This window comes from Cygnus olor, chromosome 3, assembly GCF_009769625.2.
Source record: "Cygnus olor isolate bCygOlo1 chromosome 3, bCygOlo1.pri.v2, whole genome shotgun sequence".
In the NCBI taxonomy this organism is placed as follows: domain Eukaryota; kingdom Metazoa; phylum Chordata; class Aves; order Anseriformes; family Anatidae; genus Cygnus; species Cygnus olor.
Window position 1 is genome coordinate 119,162,777 of NC_049171.1, and position 16,339 is coordinate 119,179,115.

Below are 16,339 nucleotides of genomic sequence, written 5' to 3' on the forward strand. Positions count from 1 at the left end.
CCTCCATGTTGCAAACTGGAGCACAGGAGCAGTCTGACTTAAAGATAGTTTTCCAAAAGAAAACACTCCTTTTGTCTTGTTCCTTTACCAGCCCTTAAATACCCCTTCATCCTTCTCTCTCAGGGATCCCTAGCCTAATTAGAAACAATAGCTGACATAACCTTCTCCCTCATCTCCTTTTTTTTCTTTACCTCTCTCCCTTCCCTTCTTTACACATCCATACATATATCTATACTCTACCCATGCTCTAGGTATCCATACATATAGTCCCCTTTCTCACGGTTCGGACCCACTCACTGACACTGAAAAGTTCTTACTGACTGGGCACCTACAAACCACAAAACTCATGAAATTGGACATGAAAAAGTGAGCTTGGAAAGGCACTGATAAGTATGGGTGTTTTTCAATCCCCCTGGCATCAAAAGAACAAAAAAAATTTGACCTATTTCAATCTGTCTGAGAGAAGTCCCTTTCTTCCCTAGCACATTTCTATATTTCACATTCTGTAAAATTCTGCAAGAGTCTGAAATCTCTCACCCACTCATACTCTCTGCAATCTTATTTCTACCTTCCCATAAAAAGTAGAACCTTCTTGCTTACAATGCTATGCCCTTATGCTCCTGGGCTTCCTTCGTCCCAAAGGCCCATCTAGGCCACTAGCCTTGAAATCTCACCTTCCTATAGTTTGTGTAACAAAATTTTCTGAATTTTCTGAACAATATTCTTTCCTTCTAGTATTTCTTAATGGAATTCCAGCTATGAATTTAAATTCAACATCCTCAGTCAAGCTCTTTTAGCTTATCTGTCCTACTTCCAGTTCTCACCACCACAATGTCAGCTACTTTGCCACTCAGATTGTGAGCATCCCCTTTTATTCAGCTGCCCATCATCTTGCTCCATACAGCTATTCTGAGTCTAAATCTAAATCTTGCAACTTCTTTGTAAAGAAAGTGTACAGTACCTGATTTTTCTCTGCAGTGAAATCACCAAATCTTGTCCATTATCTTGATTAATAATAACAGCAGTGCTGGCTTCCACTGCAGATACTTTTCCACTCAAATTGCCATTTCATCATTTTCACTAAAAACTCTCCAGTATCTTCCCCTGAACTTTCACTTCTTCACTGCTAATTCACGATGATCCACTGTATTTGTTTCTCCAGTATTCTGTCTTAAACAGCTGCTGGCCAGCTTCTGCTTAAACACTTCTAAACATTTTTTCTGTCACTCCTTATCAGTAGGAAATTTTCATTTTTCATTTCAAAGTCTGCATTTTTCAAAACTGTTTAAGATTCACCTGTCTTCTGATGTCTATAAACAGCCTTATAATATTGCTACAACTAAGGGATTTGCTGTACTGAGAAACTGCACCCATGACTACTTTTAATTGCTGTCTCTTCTTCCCTTACTCTTCCCATCCCCATGCATTTTCATTTAAAAATATTGGCTTTTTTGGAAAAATCTATCAGGTATCAGTAGAGTGACCAACATAAAATATCTGAGTAAGGCTTGTGAATACTACGAAGTACAAAATACTGAGACTGACTAAGGAAGCATCAAAAACACCCAGCATGTGGATAGAATGAAGTTCCTGAACTTTACAGATGAAGGCAGAGGTTCAAAGTGAAAATAAAATAATAAAACCACATTTTTTCTAATTATGAATTGGAAAAGGAATTTATTTCCATGTTTTCCTAAAATCATCTCTTCTAAATACCTACCTGTCCAGTAGCGACATAGTCTTTCACTGGGTGAATGCATAAGCTGAGGATGTCATCATCATGACCAAGATACAGCCTTTGAGTGTGTTGTTGTCTATTATATACAACAGCTACAGCAGCAATATGATACACTACTTCTCCAGTCTGTGTGTAGAACAAGTTATTTCGACAGTCATAGCCCCTATAACTGAGGTATATACAAAACAAGTTACATTTTGTTTAAGAAATATCCTGGTACTTTATGTAACAAATTGTGCAAATAATCTGTGCCTTAACTTGAAAAGGGTACAGCTGGGGTGTATGCCTTGCTGGCTCAAAAAAAAACACAGCACACAGGCAGAGAGAACCCACCAAAAGTAGGCATTCATAAATCTTCATGGTTTACTTTGCACCTAGCTCCTAAATTAACGCTGATTTCACAGAAATAATATGTAATGCACATAGAATTATATCCAGGTAAGTTTTACAAGGACTTGGGTTCAAGCATAAATCTATCCAGCATTTTTAGAAATCATGGCAATCACAATCAACTTAACAGAGAATCTTTGCTCCAGAAAACATAAGGTGTAGTCAATAGCTATTTAAAAGGTAATTCTGTAAAATGCAATTCTAAGGTATTATTTATTATACAGGTATAGTATTATAACCTTATCTTGTTCCTTAATAAATGCAACTGAAAGAAGAAAATCTATGGCTAATATTCCAAAAATTCCCCAGAGTAATGAAAAATAAATTAATTATGATTAAGCACAGAAAAATACTTTGCTAAATGCTCTGACATGAATTGATTGAAATTGTAAGGCTGTTTTCACAATCAGAAAAAAAGAAAACAACAAAGAAGTATGATTAAATATTACTCTACCCATGTATAAACTGCAATTTTAAACTGTCCTCAGGTGCTCGCTCTCTTTTAAGGAAGGGCACAGAATGGTTTTTCTCTTTACTTTGTTGTTTCAGCTGAGGTAGATCTTCTTTGTAAACCTGAAGAATAATTGTTAAAGTTAATTGCACAGCTCTAGTTTTCTGAATATTTATATATATACAAGAAAGTCACTGTTTCAAGCAAGTATTACAACTTAATATACTGTTAACGTGATGTTCATTAGTTACAACAAAGAGCAAGTCATTATCCATCCCTACAGAACTTCTGATAGTAATAAATGTTTTCCAGACAGGAAAACATTTCATGTGCCCTGACACATGAGGGGCTCAGAACATTACTGTAGAGTAGCATCATAAGAACGTACTTTTTCTACAAGATTCCATTGACAGTTAGTGAAAAGGATTTAAAATATTAACTAAAACTTTTTAAGTCTCTAAGTGTCTTTTTAACTTCATATGTATTTCAGTGTACACAGTCAAAGCTGGACATAATTCTAGCTAGGGATTATGGTGAAATACACACAAACCAACAGCACTTAAGTGATTTGCCATTGTGTCCAGAATCGTGAGGCAGAATTACAGCCCTATAGACAAAACTGAAGTCACAAATTACCATGCATCTAAATTTTTCAGAAATGATGACGTTCTTTGAGGATGCTGAAGATGTTTGAAGCCTCTTGAAAGCTGTGGCACTAAACAAAATCCATTACAATGCTGACATACAGCCTTATTGTTTGTTTTCTGTCCCTACGTTTCTTTTTTTGTTTGCTTTTTTTTTCCAAAAAGGACAATGAAATTTTCAACTCCACAGAAGCATATGTGACTGCAGAGATAGAGTACTGGATATTTACAAGAACAATGTTCATATAACTTGAGATGAGTTTTTGATATGGTAGCTAAATAGAACCTTAACACATTTTGTCTGTCACTCATATGAAATGTATTTTGTCCTGAGTGTTCTCATCCATTTACCCTTGCTCCTCAGTGAATGCTACCAATGAAAAAGAATATCAGGATTATCATTTTCTAATGCATCTGAATACGGAGAAGTCTTTACACTGCTTCAGCCATAAATTTAAAAAAAAAGTAAAGCCAATCCACTTCTCAAAATAAGATTCGTGTTTTTAAGTCTCCATGTGCTTTTGTAAATTATTTCCTCTAAAGAGTGATTTTCTTCTAAGTGCAACTTATATGCTTGATGTTGTCTCACATTTCCTGTATAAATCCTATTTTAAGTTGCTTCTAGCTTTGTCATACATTAGCCTGTGTGAAATATTGCAGTTTAACTGCCTAAAACTATTTTTTCATTTTCAGTTTTTAATTCCAGACGTCCTTTTTGACACATAGACAGTGTGGAGGAGGATGCTGTCTGATTTGAATTCAGAGGGAGAATCAGGAGAAGGAGGAGGAGGAGGCTGGAACAAGCACTCCAGACAGACTTGGAGTAAATGAAACGGTGGAGAGAAAATTTGACAAAACTCTGCTTCACTTGGCAAGCACAACAGATCTCTATAATAAACAGGTAAAATAAGCTGCTGTCTGAAGGACCTATATCACATAATACAGGATCTAGAAAGTGTGGTGAAAAGACAAAAGATAGTCCTTTCCTAAAGTCTAGAATGTTAGAGGGTGACCCTATCAGCGTTGTAGAGAGCAGCTACATGCAGCCATTAAGTCACTCAAACTAACAGGAAGCTCATTGTGTATTTTGTATGCTTTGGGCACTTAGTGTGAGATTCTAGTTCTGGTCTGTGGAAATTCTGACCTTTCACCATTGAAACTGATAAGGTAACATGTCAAGGTGATAATTAATAGTCTACTCACAATGATGATGATTCCTGAAAAATCAGGTCCCAAGTATTTTAAAATGGAAGCCAAAATCAGGAGAGCAAGCAAAACATTTGATATTAATGCTTCCTTGTCTTCAAAACAAAGATAATAGCACCCTCCGATGTCACAGACTGATATAAAGATCAGCGTTTGTGAAGCACTCAGTAAATTCAGCCAAGAGTCCTGATCACCAGACAAGCCTAAAGTGACAAAGCAGATCCAAGGTCAAGCTGACACATTGAGTCAGCAAGTCAGAATCTGGTCTGGAGACAGTAACCAGGGACAGTTACCATAACTGACTGCCAGTGCTCACAAAGCCACAGCCCAGTGGTTGCCAGACACTGGTAAATGTGACATAGGAGGCCCAAAGTCAAGCCAAGACCCAAGATCCAAGTCTGGATCAATTGGGGTACATGGTCAGGCCTTCATCAGAGCTGAAGGGTATTGGGAGACGTCATTTATTCAAGATGAATAGAAATTGTTATGATATTTTTAAAGTATAGAAGCCACTATTCAAAACATTGAGCTCATATAAAAACAGGAAGAAGCTAAGCTATGTAACAGAACATTTTCATCAAGGACTGAGATCGAGTGAAAAGAACTGCGTTTCTCTGTGGAAAAGATTTGCAATGGCAAGCTCAGAAGTTGACAAATTATCAGGAGAGAGATCAACAGTAGTCCATCGAGAAAGTAAGAGAAGCACTTGGAGCATGATCACAAGAGAGAGAGCACAGTGAGGTTTCTTCTGTTGTTCACTGAGTAGAACTTGATACTTGAAGTGAAGATACAACATTTTTGTTCAACTCCAACTGTGTTAATGAAATAGGTTTTTATATAGAAACAGTATGTTGTTTCAACTTTGCAAATAAATGGATCTGAATCAGACAATTCCAAACTCGTATTTGTTTCTCCTGTTTATGAATGTAATCAACAGGATTCTAAATAATACTTAATGACACTGGCCAAAGCAGAATCAGTTTCATGCACAGACAGAACATGAGCCAGGATAAATCATTCTATGAAGTCCAATTAAAATTTAACAGAATTCCAAACACTTTAAAAATCAAAGCTAAAAGAATACTCATTAGTTTTTTATTTTAATTAAAATAATAGAACATGGGTTATAAATCAACACTGAAAGATCAGGTTAAAGAGTGGAATGTCATACTACAGTTCCTGAAAAAAATCTATGCAGAAAAGACCGCTCATTTGATTTGTTTTCCTCTTGCATGGAAGCAACCTATTTTAATTTATCTAAGAATGTGGTTGTACTGAAAACAGAAAGAAAATTCAGTGTATTAAGTGATCAGTAAAGACCGGTTTTACTTTGTTCTCATAAACTAGAGAGATTTTAATTCTTGGACATTTTGTCATTGGTAATAAAAATAATCTGTCACAAATAAATGTATTGTACAGGCTTCATACTCATTAAGAGGATTATTCTGCTTTGAATATGCAGAAGTCATAGGAAAACTCCATGATCTCTATTTTACCAATTATGTTTCTGAATCTGATTTGAACTGTCTTCATAAGCACAATATCATAGGAATGGGAGTAGTAATAAGCTCTCACAAAATGTTGTTTAACTTTGTGCTCTATAAGACATTTTTCTTATTTCAATATATAATTATATATACACCAATGCTTTTTTTCTTCCAATCCTTTCAAATTCTCATCCGCAGCTAAATAAACTGGTTTTATTTATATTGATTGCATAATCAGCAGAATACTGTCAAAATAATCTTCTTAGAATAGGCTGATGAATTAGCTGCAAGCTTCTTTTACTTATCTTTACTGAATACTCATGACAACTTGTCAGGCAATTGGCACAACGTATTAATTTCTACTCACCTGGCGATCATAGTTGATTTGAGCTTCCTGTTCAATGTCAGAATCTAACTCTGGCACATCAGATAAATCTGAATCTGATTCTTCACTGTAGGAATCGATGCCACCCTCTGCATAAAAATAATTCATATATAACAGACATCTAATTACAAGAAAATGTTTTCATTATAATTTAGACTATACGCAAACTAGTATTCAACAACTTTGGAATCATAAGCAGCTTGTAAAAATCATATGGGCTGACTGAATGCGTCAGGTTTCATTTCTGTTTCTCCTATTTCAATGCCTGGGACGGGATGGTGGCAGAGGGAAAAAGAATAAGTAGATACTAGTACATTTCCATCATCTGAAAGAATAATGTGTTCTTAACAGGCATTGGAGTGAATACATACAGAAATGGTAAATAAAATCTTTCAGTGTGATCGCTTTCCATGTATAAAAAGATTTGCTATAACATAAGCATTTTACCAATGACGTAGGTACAGAGTGAGTTTTTGCCCTTGTGTTGAGAGCAATCAAATTTTCAGCAACTGCCATAGTTTGTATAGCTTTTGTAAAATATTTTAAGTATCATGGATATAGCAGGAAAATCTATCACATATAATAAAAATGTGAATTTGCATTGCAAACGTAAGTAACTCTGTGTGCAGTTAGACTTCTGAAGGCAAGTTAGATGGCTAATTCTGAAAACTGAATTTGATCTAGTTATCTCCCTCTAAACTTTATTATACGCTTTGGCAAATACTACTTGTGTATTCCTAAACATACAACATAGCAGACTGCAGAAAGAAACGGTTGTCTGTGAAGAGTAAAACTGTCCCAAACATACTGAGTAGATGTCATTCTATGGAATTGCAATAAAAAATATTTTCTGCTAATTCAATAAAAGCTTTTGCATCATTGCTGCATTCTCTGTTATTTTATTTAATAAATAATTTAGAAGAGATCATTTTTACCTTGCGGAGCTGTTTCGAGGATGCCATTTGTTATCCCTTCAGGAATAAATCGCCACTGAAAGACAGAGTGATCAGCACCTCCTGTACTTAAAACCCACTGAAAGTCATGGGACCATCGGACATTGGTTACATGTGCTGAATGGCCAACATATTTTCTAAATTTAGCTCCTAAAATGAAAAATAGAACTGTTAATATGTAAGAAGAAAAACAAAATTAACATGGTAACTAATGAAGGCAGGCTTTCCAACTGAAACTGAAAAGAAAGCTACAAAAAATACTTAAATGTCTGTTTTGATATCGTGATGCTAATTATAAATTTTAATATAAAAAAAGTTATAAAATAACAAAATATGGTCACTTCAGTTTTCAGAAAAATACTTAAATCTTGGAAGGGGTACTAGCTACAGATAGGGTTAAATTTTCATCTTTATGGACATTAATACTCATATGAATTATAAAAATATGTACTACATACATTTATTCAAATGCACTATAAAAAATAATACTTAAATGATATCAACTTAAACACTGAAGATCATGGAAAGCCAAAAGGTTATTATATTTAGTTTTATTGACTTTATGTGTGGTACAGTGCAATTAACAAGAAAACAACCTATGTTAAAAAAATTACAGCCTACTACAAATATGAAGTAAATAGCTCACACAGAGCTATGCTGACACATACTAATAGACAGTGAAATCCTACTGGTTTCTGAAATTATTACTGGCATAAATTTGGAGGACAATATAGTATTAGTATACGCACATGCTAAACTAGATATTCTGAACAGTTTCCAAACAAGTACATACGCATTGGCAGGAAATTGCTAGATACAAAGCGGGTTAAAATCTCATAATTATGTCCAATAATACTAATGTGAATTGTACTCACACTAACTTGAATTATTCACCTGAATTTAAAGTCACTCTCAGAAAATACACTGATATGGCATTAAACAAACATTGCATTCTTCAGAAATCCAAAATACTTTCTTACCTTTCTTTAGGCATGGAAATCTGAACAATTTAACCAGTCCAAAATCATCTCCAGTCACTAACACTGAGCTATTGTAGTTTCCATCCACAGAGTTGACGTCTGTAATGTTTGTATATTTTGGCCAAATACCATTTACTTCAGATCCTATCACACAGGTCCATGAGGCCCAATGAATTCCTTTGATCTCATCTTTGCTAGTTAGATGCTTCCCAGCTGAAAATACGCAAGCGAATATTCTGTTTAATCATTTGTTTTTCAGTAAACCCCATTTCTTTCAGTACATTTATCTGTATATTCTTCTTTGGATTAGTTTTTTTTAACATCAATAAATTACAAAGATTCACCATTTTCTTTAAATGAGTATAACTGTATTTGTGGTATTTGAGGACATTACACATGAGTTCTGATGCAGCTGCATTAGCTGCATGCTAAAAAATTACAAGAGTGAAAAAACATTGAAATTCCACATCACTTCTACCAAAGAAATATCTTCAGTAAAAAGCATGTGTATGTAATATGAGTTCCTAGAACATTTTCAAGTTCTACGAGATTAATAACACAAATTTTAAAATAAAGTGCATGTACTTACATGTGCAATTATTTGTCCTAATCATATCAAGTCACTAAAATTTGAATATTTGCTCAGTCAATCATTTTGTGGTACTTTGTGGTACTTGTGGTACTTTTCATTTACAGAGACTGCTTTACAGTTGACTAGATATACTCTGACTTCGTGATAAATCTGAGTGCTATTCATGTAAGGGAATATTTTTAAAGTTTTGTATGTACTAGAAGAATGAGCACAACTGGGGAAATAACTAGCTGATGAATATGTTCATTATCTGTTTCATGACATAAGTAATGCTGTTTTTATTATCAATATTAATATAACAGTAACAAAGAACAGAAAGTGACTGTAGCATCTTGCTGAAAAGCAAAGTACTCTGCAAGAAAAAGCATTATTACAAAAAAAATAAATAGTTGGAACTATCAATTTAGCAATTCTACAGAACAAGCAAAATTGAACATTTTCTTTAGATATATTAAACATTTCAAGAGATGTCAACTAAAAAGAAACCAGAATCTCATTTTAAAATTTGACAGAACTGCTGTGAAATTTGAACAGGGTCAGGTTTAGATTCAGCATTTGATCCAAGCTTATTTAGGCAGGCCTTAGGAAATCTACAGGCACTATTGGAAGATAACTAATTTTAGCTTTTTGTTTTGTTTTCATAACTGCTAAATATAGAGAGCACCTTTAACTTTCATTCTTGAATGACACAAAGCTGTTAAGAGATACACAGCCCAGTCTAACCAGATTTTCTTGGTTAGACTATTCCAGGCTTTTTAACCCAAATGTTTATCAAACACAACTGCAGACTCATTCTAAATATGCAATGGATTTGCTTAATTTAATATGCCTGGGGGTTTATCTATGTGCTACTCATTAATAGTTATCAAAAACACCATCATTTCTTGAAGTCCACAGAGAAGAAAGTAAAGGGAAGATGCAAGTTTGGAAACTTTAAGTGAATCCAACTTAATCTGAACTGTTCAAGTTTAAATTATCACTGTAATGATAATGAAATAAGACTTAACCAACACTTAGATTACTTTTGATGGCTATATTATTTCAACCCAGGATCAATGGAAATTCAGATTTTGGCTGAAACTGAGTATTTGCTAGGAGCCAGAAGCAGCTACCTTTCAAAGAGTCGACATGGCCACAGTCAACTAAATTCATAATTAACCTCCAGATAAGTTTGGGTAAGAAAAATACGATTTAGACTCCCTACACAAGAGGGTTGCCAAAGTAGGTCAGATGAGAACAAAATCTTACTCCTAAGGCTCTCTTCTGCTGACAGTTTTTTCTAAATATTAGAAAGCATTCTCAATTATGAACTACAATAAATCAATTATTTATCATACTGTTACAGATGAATTACAAATACTTTTACAGGACAATCACAGAATCATAAAATCATAGAAAGGTTTGGGTTGGAAGGGACCTTAAAGGTCATCTAATTCCAACCCAATCATCCTCAGAAGTGACAAGTTGGATTGTGAGGAAATTGTACAGGGTATATATATATATATATTACTACAGCTGAGGTCCCAAAAAAAAAAATTTAAAAATTATACATTTGGTACTTTTTTTTTTTTTTTTTTAAACCCTGGTGATGTGAATATAAATCTTGCCCTACAATGCAGACAGTTTTTACTTAACCAAAGCTGAAGGTGGGTATATACTGTGAATACTGATTTAAAAAATGAACTACAGTATTTATGTAAGTTCCAGCCAAGAAGCTCTGCTTGCAGATGTACTGTTTATATCATATTTCTGTTGTTCTCTTCAAACCAACACTGAAGTTTGTTTGTTCATACCACGTTCATACTTGTAAACTTACAAGGCATCTTGTAGAACAGTCTCTCTCCTGCACCATCGTTGGTTTGCAAGAATTTACTATCCACAGACCAGTCAATATGAGTAATAAAACTAGATGATTTGTTGCATTCTCCTATTTTTTTGTATCGCTGAGCAACCGCATAGATATCCACTGGACCATCGTTAGAACCCACAGCAAGGTAAGAGCCATCTGGTGAAAATTTCATTTCATGGATTACTTCTTTTCGGTCTTTAATATGAACTACCTCTGTCATGTCTCTGCAAGAACAAATTGTGAAAATATGAACTGTAAACTAGTGGAAGTAAAATCCACAAATATTTAAGACAAATATGAAGACAAATGCACTGAATACCTTGTACAACAAAAAACAGTTTTCACAAAGCAATCCTTTTTTTTTTCAGAAGCTCCTATTGCTTTCATTGGCTATAAGCATATTTTAAAAACAAAAAATAGAAACAACTTTACCCGTCAATGATACTCTTCATTCTACTCACCTAATGTTAGCTGTAAAAAAGTTAGCTGTCTAGTCTAAACTAGACCAGACTGAATTTTTTTTTTTACATAGTACATGAAAAGAGTTCCACCTTAAGAGTGATTACTGTACCTCACAAGACTGTGCTTGAATGGCCTGTGGGAGATACCCATTTCTCTACACTGTCTCTTTTGGGGAGGCAGACAAACAGTTTACAATAGTGGCAAACAATTAGGATGGTAAAGTTAGATATGATTACTCCCCCGTACTATGACCAGTTAGCTACATCTTTTGGGGATCCAGCACCCCTCTCTGTCTGCCAATGGAAAAAAATAAAAAATTTGTAAGCTCTGCCTTATTACTAAAAACTGGCAACCTAACTATTCCATAGTGGTAAATATTGCTACTGAGAAGGGCAGTGAATTCTTTATATTATTCCATAGATTTAGATCTTTCTTGGCCAAGGACACGGAAGAAGGAGATCAGAAAGATTCATGTCACCGAACACATACAATCGGAAAAAAAAAAAAGCCAACAAAACATATGGCCATAGTCCAGTCTTCCTGCATCAGGGGCTGCTGATTTGTTTCCCTGTCAGAAGATCTGTCACAGAAAAGGAACAGATGGAGAAGCAATTGCATTCAGGGCCTTACACAAGTGTGTTGCCACTCTTTAAGGAATAATGCTGGGTTTATCATTATCAGTCTCCGCCAGCTGAATCATGAATAACCTTAGGTATCAGACAAATTAGCAAAGACAAGATTACTGTGAGACAAAGATTAACTGCTTTAGAAAACTACTAGTCTTTGAAAAGGCTTTTAAATTAATGTGAACAGATCACTTAAGATTTATGAAAGTCATTAAAGCAGTATTACAGCAGTTTTCACAGATCTTCCATCGATAACATGCTTTTCCCTCCTATCAGCTACAAGTTCAAAGCATTTAAAATATATTCTTACTAAATATGCAACAATGTTAAAGAAGTGGTAAACTCTCCCAAGTATCAATTAAAATAGCCTGTTTTAAAGTCATACTATTTTTGTTGGCTATTTCACTCCATGGCCAGTTTATGCCCTACCTGCCTGTGTGTTTTTCATAGTATAATCCCAGATAGAAAACACCCACTGGGTAGGATGCACCATGAGAAAAAGTCTTGTAATCTAATAAAAAATGTGGAATTTCCATATATTTAGCAAATGCTTAAAAATGTTTTTTAATCACTGATTATTTTGATACTGGCTATTCTTGTTTATGGCAGAAAACTTATCAAGGAGATGCCTCTCAAAACTGTGTTAACTCTGTTATGCACATTTTTCCACGAAATATTTGTGTAATTCCAGAATAAATTAAAAAAAAGCCAAACTTGAAAGTCTTAAACTGTATCAACCTCATTACTGTGAGCTAATTTTTTGACTTGAATAAAGCATAGGTTTGTTCCTCACTGTCAAACTAGCACATTTTAAAACACCAAGTAACATTATGAAAGCATATCCTCAAATTTTACTTTTTTAAATGAAATACACAATGATATTACTTTATTTTTAATAGGAAAAAAAAATTTATAGGGGCTTGAGTTACTTGGAAAAAAAAAAAAAAACAAAAAACAAACCTAACATAAGAACCCAGTACCAAATTTTCTCATCTTACCTTACTCTAAGAACAATGAAGGAGCCATCTTTCATTCCAAGTGCTAACTGTGATCCATCAGGACTGAAAGAAACACTCCGCACTGCTTCCTCCATATTACAACGAGCTATCAAGGCATGGTCAGCAAGACTCCATAATCTGCATCAAAGGAAATTGAAAACAGTAGCAGATTTTTCCTGACTGCACAATAGTTCAATATTATCAAGAGTAAAAATGAAAAGTCTAACCGAATTGTATGGGCCCATTTGTATGTACACCTTATATTAAGATTTTAGAATGCATTAATTTCCTTTCCAATCATGGAATGAAGATATTTGCACTGACTTGAGCCAACAGACTTTCATATACATAGTTTTTAAAAGTTCAAAACTGCTTATCAATCTAGAAGAGAAAAATGGTATACAGTGACTGCCTGATTCAATATATGGAGACAGAATTTTCCAACAGTGGCACTAAACCTCTTTGCAAATAACATCAAATGACAACCCAGGTTTAAACTTCTTCCAAAATAAAGGAGTCTTTACTACTCCCAGTTCTAGCGGGGATGGTAGCTCAGACCGGAACACATATCTGCGACAGCAAAAAAGTAAGCAGGGTAAAGAAAGTCCTTCAAGCTAAACTACAAGCATTCTGTACTATTTCCGGACTCATTAGCTAATAGAATTCCCCTAGATGAATAACAAAAGAATGCAATTTTCTGTAAACAGATACGGTCCATGCAGACCAGGGTGAAATTTTCAGCGGAAGTGAAAGTAATACTCAAAGAAAGTAAACATTCCAATCATGGGGAAAATCTTCTTGTTACAACATTTAATAAACTATGCTGATTTGGTCATTTACAACATTTTAAATAAAATGAATCAATAAATATGTCATAAGATGGGGAAAAACAATCACTGTACCTATATTTTAAGAAGGAATGAAGGGAGTTTCCCAGATCACTACAAGCTGGTTAATCAGATCTCAGTATGCAAGATTTAGAAAAAAAAATAGCGAAAAGAATAATTAAACATATGGAAGAAAATGCATAAAAGATCTCTTGGGGTAGAAAAATTAAGTCAGCAATACCCAACTATCTTTATTTTGAGGACAGCATCAAAGATCTAATGTATTTGTTAGAGATTTATAAAATATTAAGTAAAATATTATAACACTAGTAATGTAGTTATTGGCAAAACTTGAGAAAACATTAATTTATACAGGAACTGTAACATGATATTGGATAAAGTTTTATGCAAGCTTTACAGAAAGAAACAATTAGGCTGGATGGAAGATACTACCGAGATTTCTACAAGCTTTGGAATAGTACATTTAATATTTTTGCTAAAGACACCAGCACAAAAGATGAGAATGCTAATGAAATTTGCTATGGACAGCAAGCTGGGAGGCTCTGTGAACCCAGAGATGGATTTATCAAATTGGAAGAAACAGAGGATTCTTGATGATGAAACAAATAGACATGGAATGAAATTTAACTAAAGCCCATATTCTCAGAGTCTCATATCTAAAATTGTGCTGTAAGCTTGAAACGTAAGTGGAACCACCAAAAAGAAGTAAGATCCCACACCGTTTTTTTCAATTATAGAATGACTATGATCCATGAGTGAGTTGCAGACAGGAAAAAGGAAATCTGATCCTAAATATATCCTGGGTGCTATTCCAGGAGGCACACAAAACATTAGCACACAACACATAGTGACCTCACCCAGCATATTCTTTACAGAGTCTCCCAAGAAATTTGAATAAAAACAGGAACAGATGCAGTGAAGGATTATTAGGATGATTAAGAGAATGAAGACTGTATCACATTAAAGAGGACCAAAAGAGTTGAACTTTTATACCTTAGTGAAACAAAGGCTGGGAAGGGATAGTATTGCTTCCAAAAATACAGCAGTAGGATAAACATCAAAGAAGGAGAAAAAGTTATGTTGAAGGACCATGTTGGCACTAGAACAAATAGGATAAACAGAACATGAATATACCCTGAAAATGAGAAGGAAATTTCTGACCACACCAGCAGTAACATTTAGGTGCATCCTTGAAGTAAGAGTAACAGGAGAAAAAAAAAAAAGACAGAGTTTGATAAATTTAGTAAAAGGATTATAGTATTTGACTGCCTGTATTGAAAAAGGACGGCACCCTGTGATCTCAGCATTTCTTTTCAATCAGAAACCCTTTGGGACGTGTCAGGTTAATGTTATTAGGGTCAGCCTGGTTTCCTCTTAGTCTGAGAGAATTCAAGGATGAGAAAGAATTTGAAAAGATGTCTCGGTGAAACAATGCCATGTACAGTTTCCTGGTGAAAAATTTTCGTGGGATGCTAGTACTGTTTTCAAAGACAAAACAGAAGTAAGGATAAGATGCAAGATTCTTAAGAGCTATGTTAGAAGTCCTAGAACCACAAAGGATTTTGAAAGATTTCAAAAGAAACACCAGGATAGTTTGCCTCCAAAGTTGTTGCTTCCAAATGGATCACTTTGCTCAAAATGTTACAAGCATAACTGCAATACGTGGCGGTGCAAGCAGAATAATTCAATTTTCTAAAAAAAAAAAAAAAAACAACATACAAAAACCACACCTTTTTTACTTTATTGAATTAATGAAAACTTATAATTTTTTAACAATAAGTAAAAAATAAATCATTTTGCACATGTGCAGGCATTTGTATGCACAACTTAAAAATGAAAAGCCTGGCTTTGTTTATGAAAATAAGAAAGGTATTTTTGCTGGCAAAATGCTTCTATACATTGTTCACGTTGTTTTGGAAAGAGCTAGATAAACAAACTACTTCTGTTTACAAGTCCCTCTGTTTTCAAACAAGGCAAAGATGCGTTTTTAACATTCTTCAGGAAGTTTCCAATGTGTTTAAATGACTGAGTTTTAGATGCCAAAATAAGGCTCATGAAACATGATTTTATTAGAAAATTTTCCAGTCTTTTCTGTCATATAGCTGACATATGAGTTTATTTTTTGGTGCACATACTGATTACAGCCTCCCAGGAGGTTTACTAGCAACCACTTCATATGCAGAAACAGCCAGAGTTGATGGAAGAAGCTTAACTGCTGGTTTGTTTCATTCACTGGCAGAACAACACTGCGTTAAAAACAAACAAACAAAAAAAAACCAGACATAAATATTCAAATTGATTTGTATAAAAATAGGATTCTATATCAATCTTCTCACAAATGTAGGAGTAGAGAAAGAGATCATTCAAGAAAGACAGACAGCATAGCTGAGATGTTCTGCCAGAACAGCAGCTATTTGCGGTCCTGCAGCTAGATGTTACACTGCTATGCTACAAAAAGACAGGTATGAATTCCATTGAACAAATATAATACGTAATTCTGTATGCCTCCACTGGTGTTCAGATGACAAAGAAGTCTCTTCCCTATTCCTGTTGCAAGAGACAGGAAGCAAGCAGCATTCCTCATTGATACGGCTTTGAAATTTAAAATGGAGGAATCCTATATTCAGTTAGTCTTCTCTCAGCTGTGCTAGGGAAAATCTAGAGAAATTCTCCTTAACGCTTCTGAGGTCCTTTTCATTTAAACATGTCATTTAGACATGAGAATGTAAT

The 16,339-nt window shown here is 34.5% G+C and overlaps 1 protein-coding gene across 1 annotated transcript in view; it reads right to left on the reverse strand.

Moving 5' to 3' along the window:
* The window catches only part of EML6 (EMAP like 6), a 139,165-nt gene that overhangs the window by 52,867 nt on the left and 69,959 nt on the right, over positions 1-16,339 (reverse strand). The window contains 7 exon segments of the mRNA XM_040553503.1: positions 1,721-1,907; positions 2,583-2,701; positions 6,284-6,390; positions 7,237-7,404; positions 8,235-8,447; positions 10,643-10,899; positions 12,762-12,899. Coding sequence (XP_040409437.1) covers positions 1,721-1,907; positions 2,583-2,701; positions 6,284-6,390; positions 7,237-7,404; positions 8,235-8,447; positions 10,643-10,899; positions 12,762-12,899 — 1,189 coding nt within the window.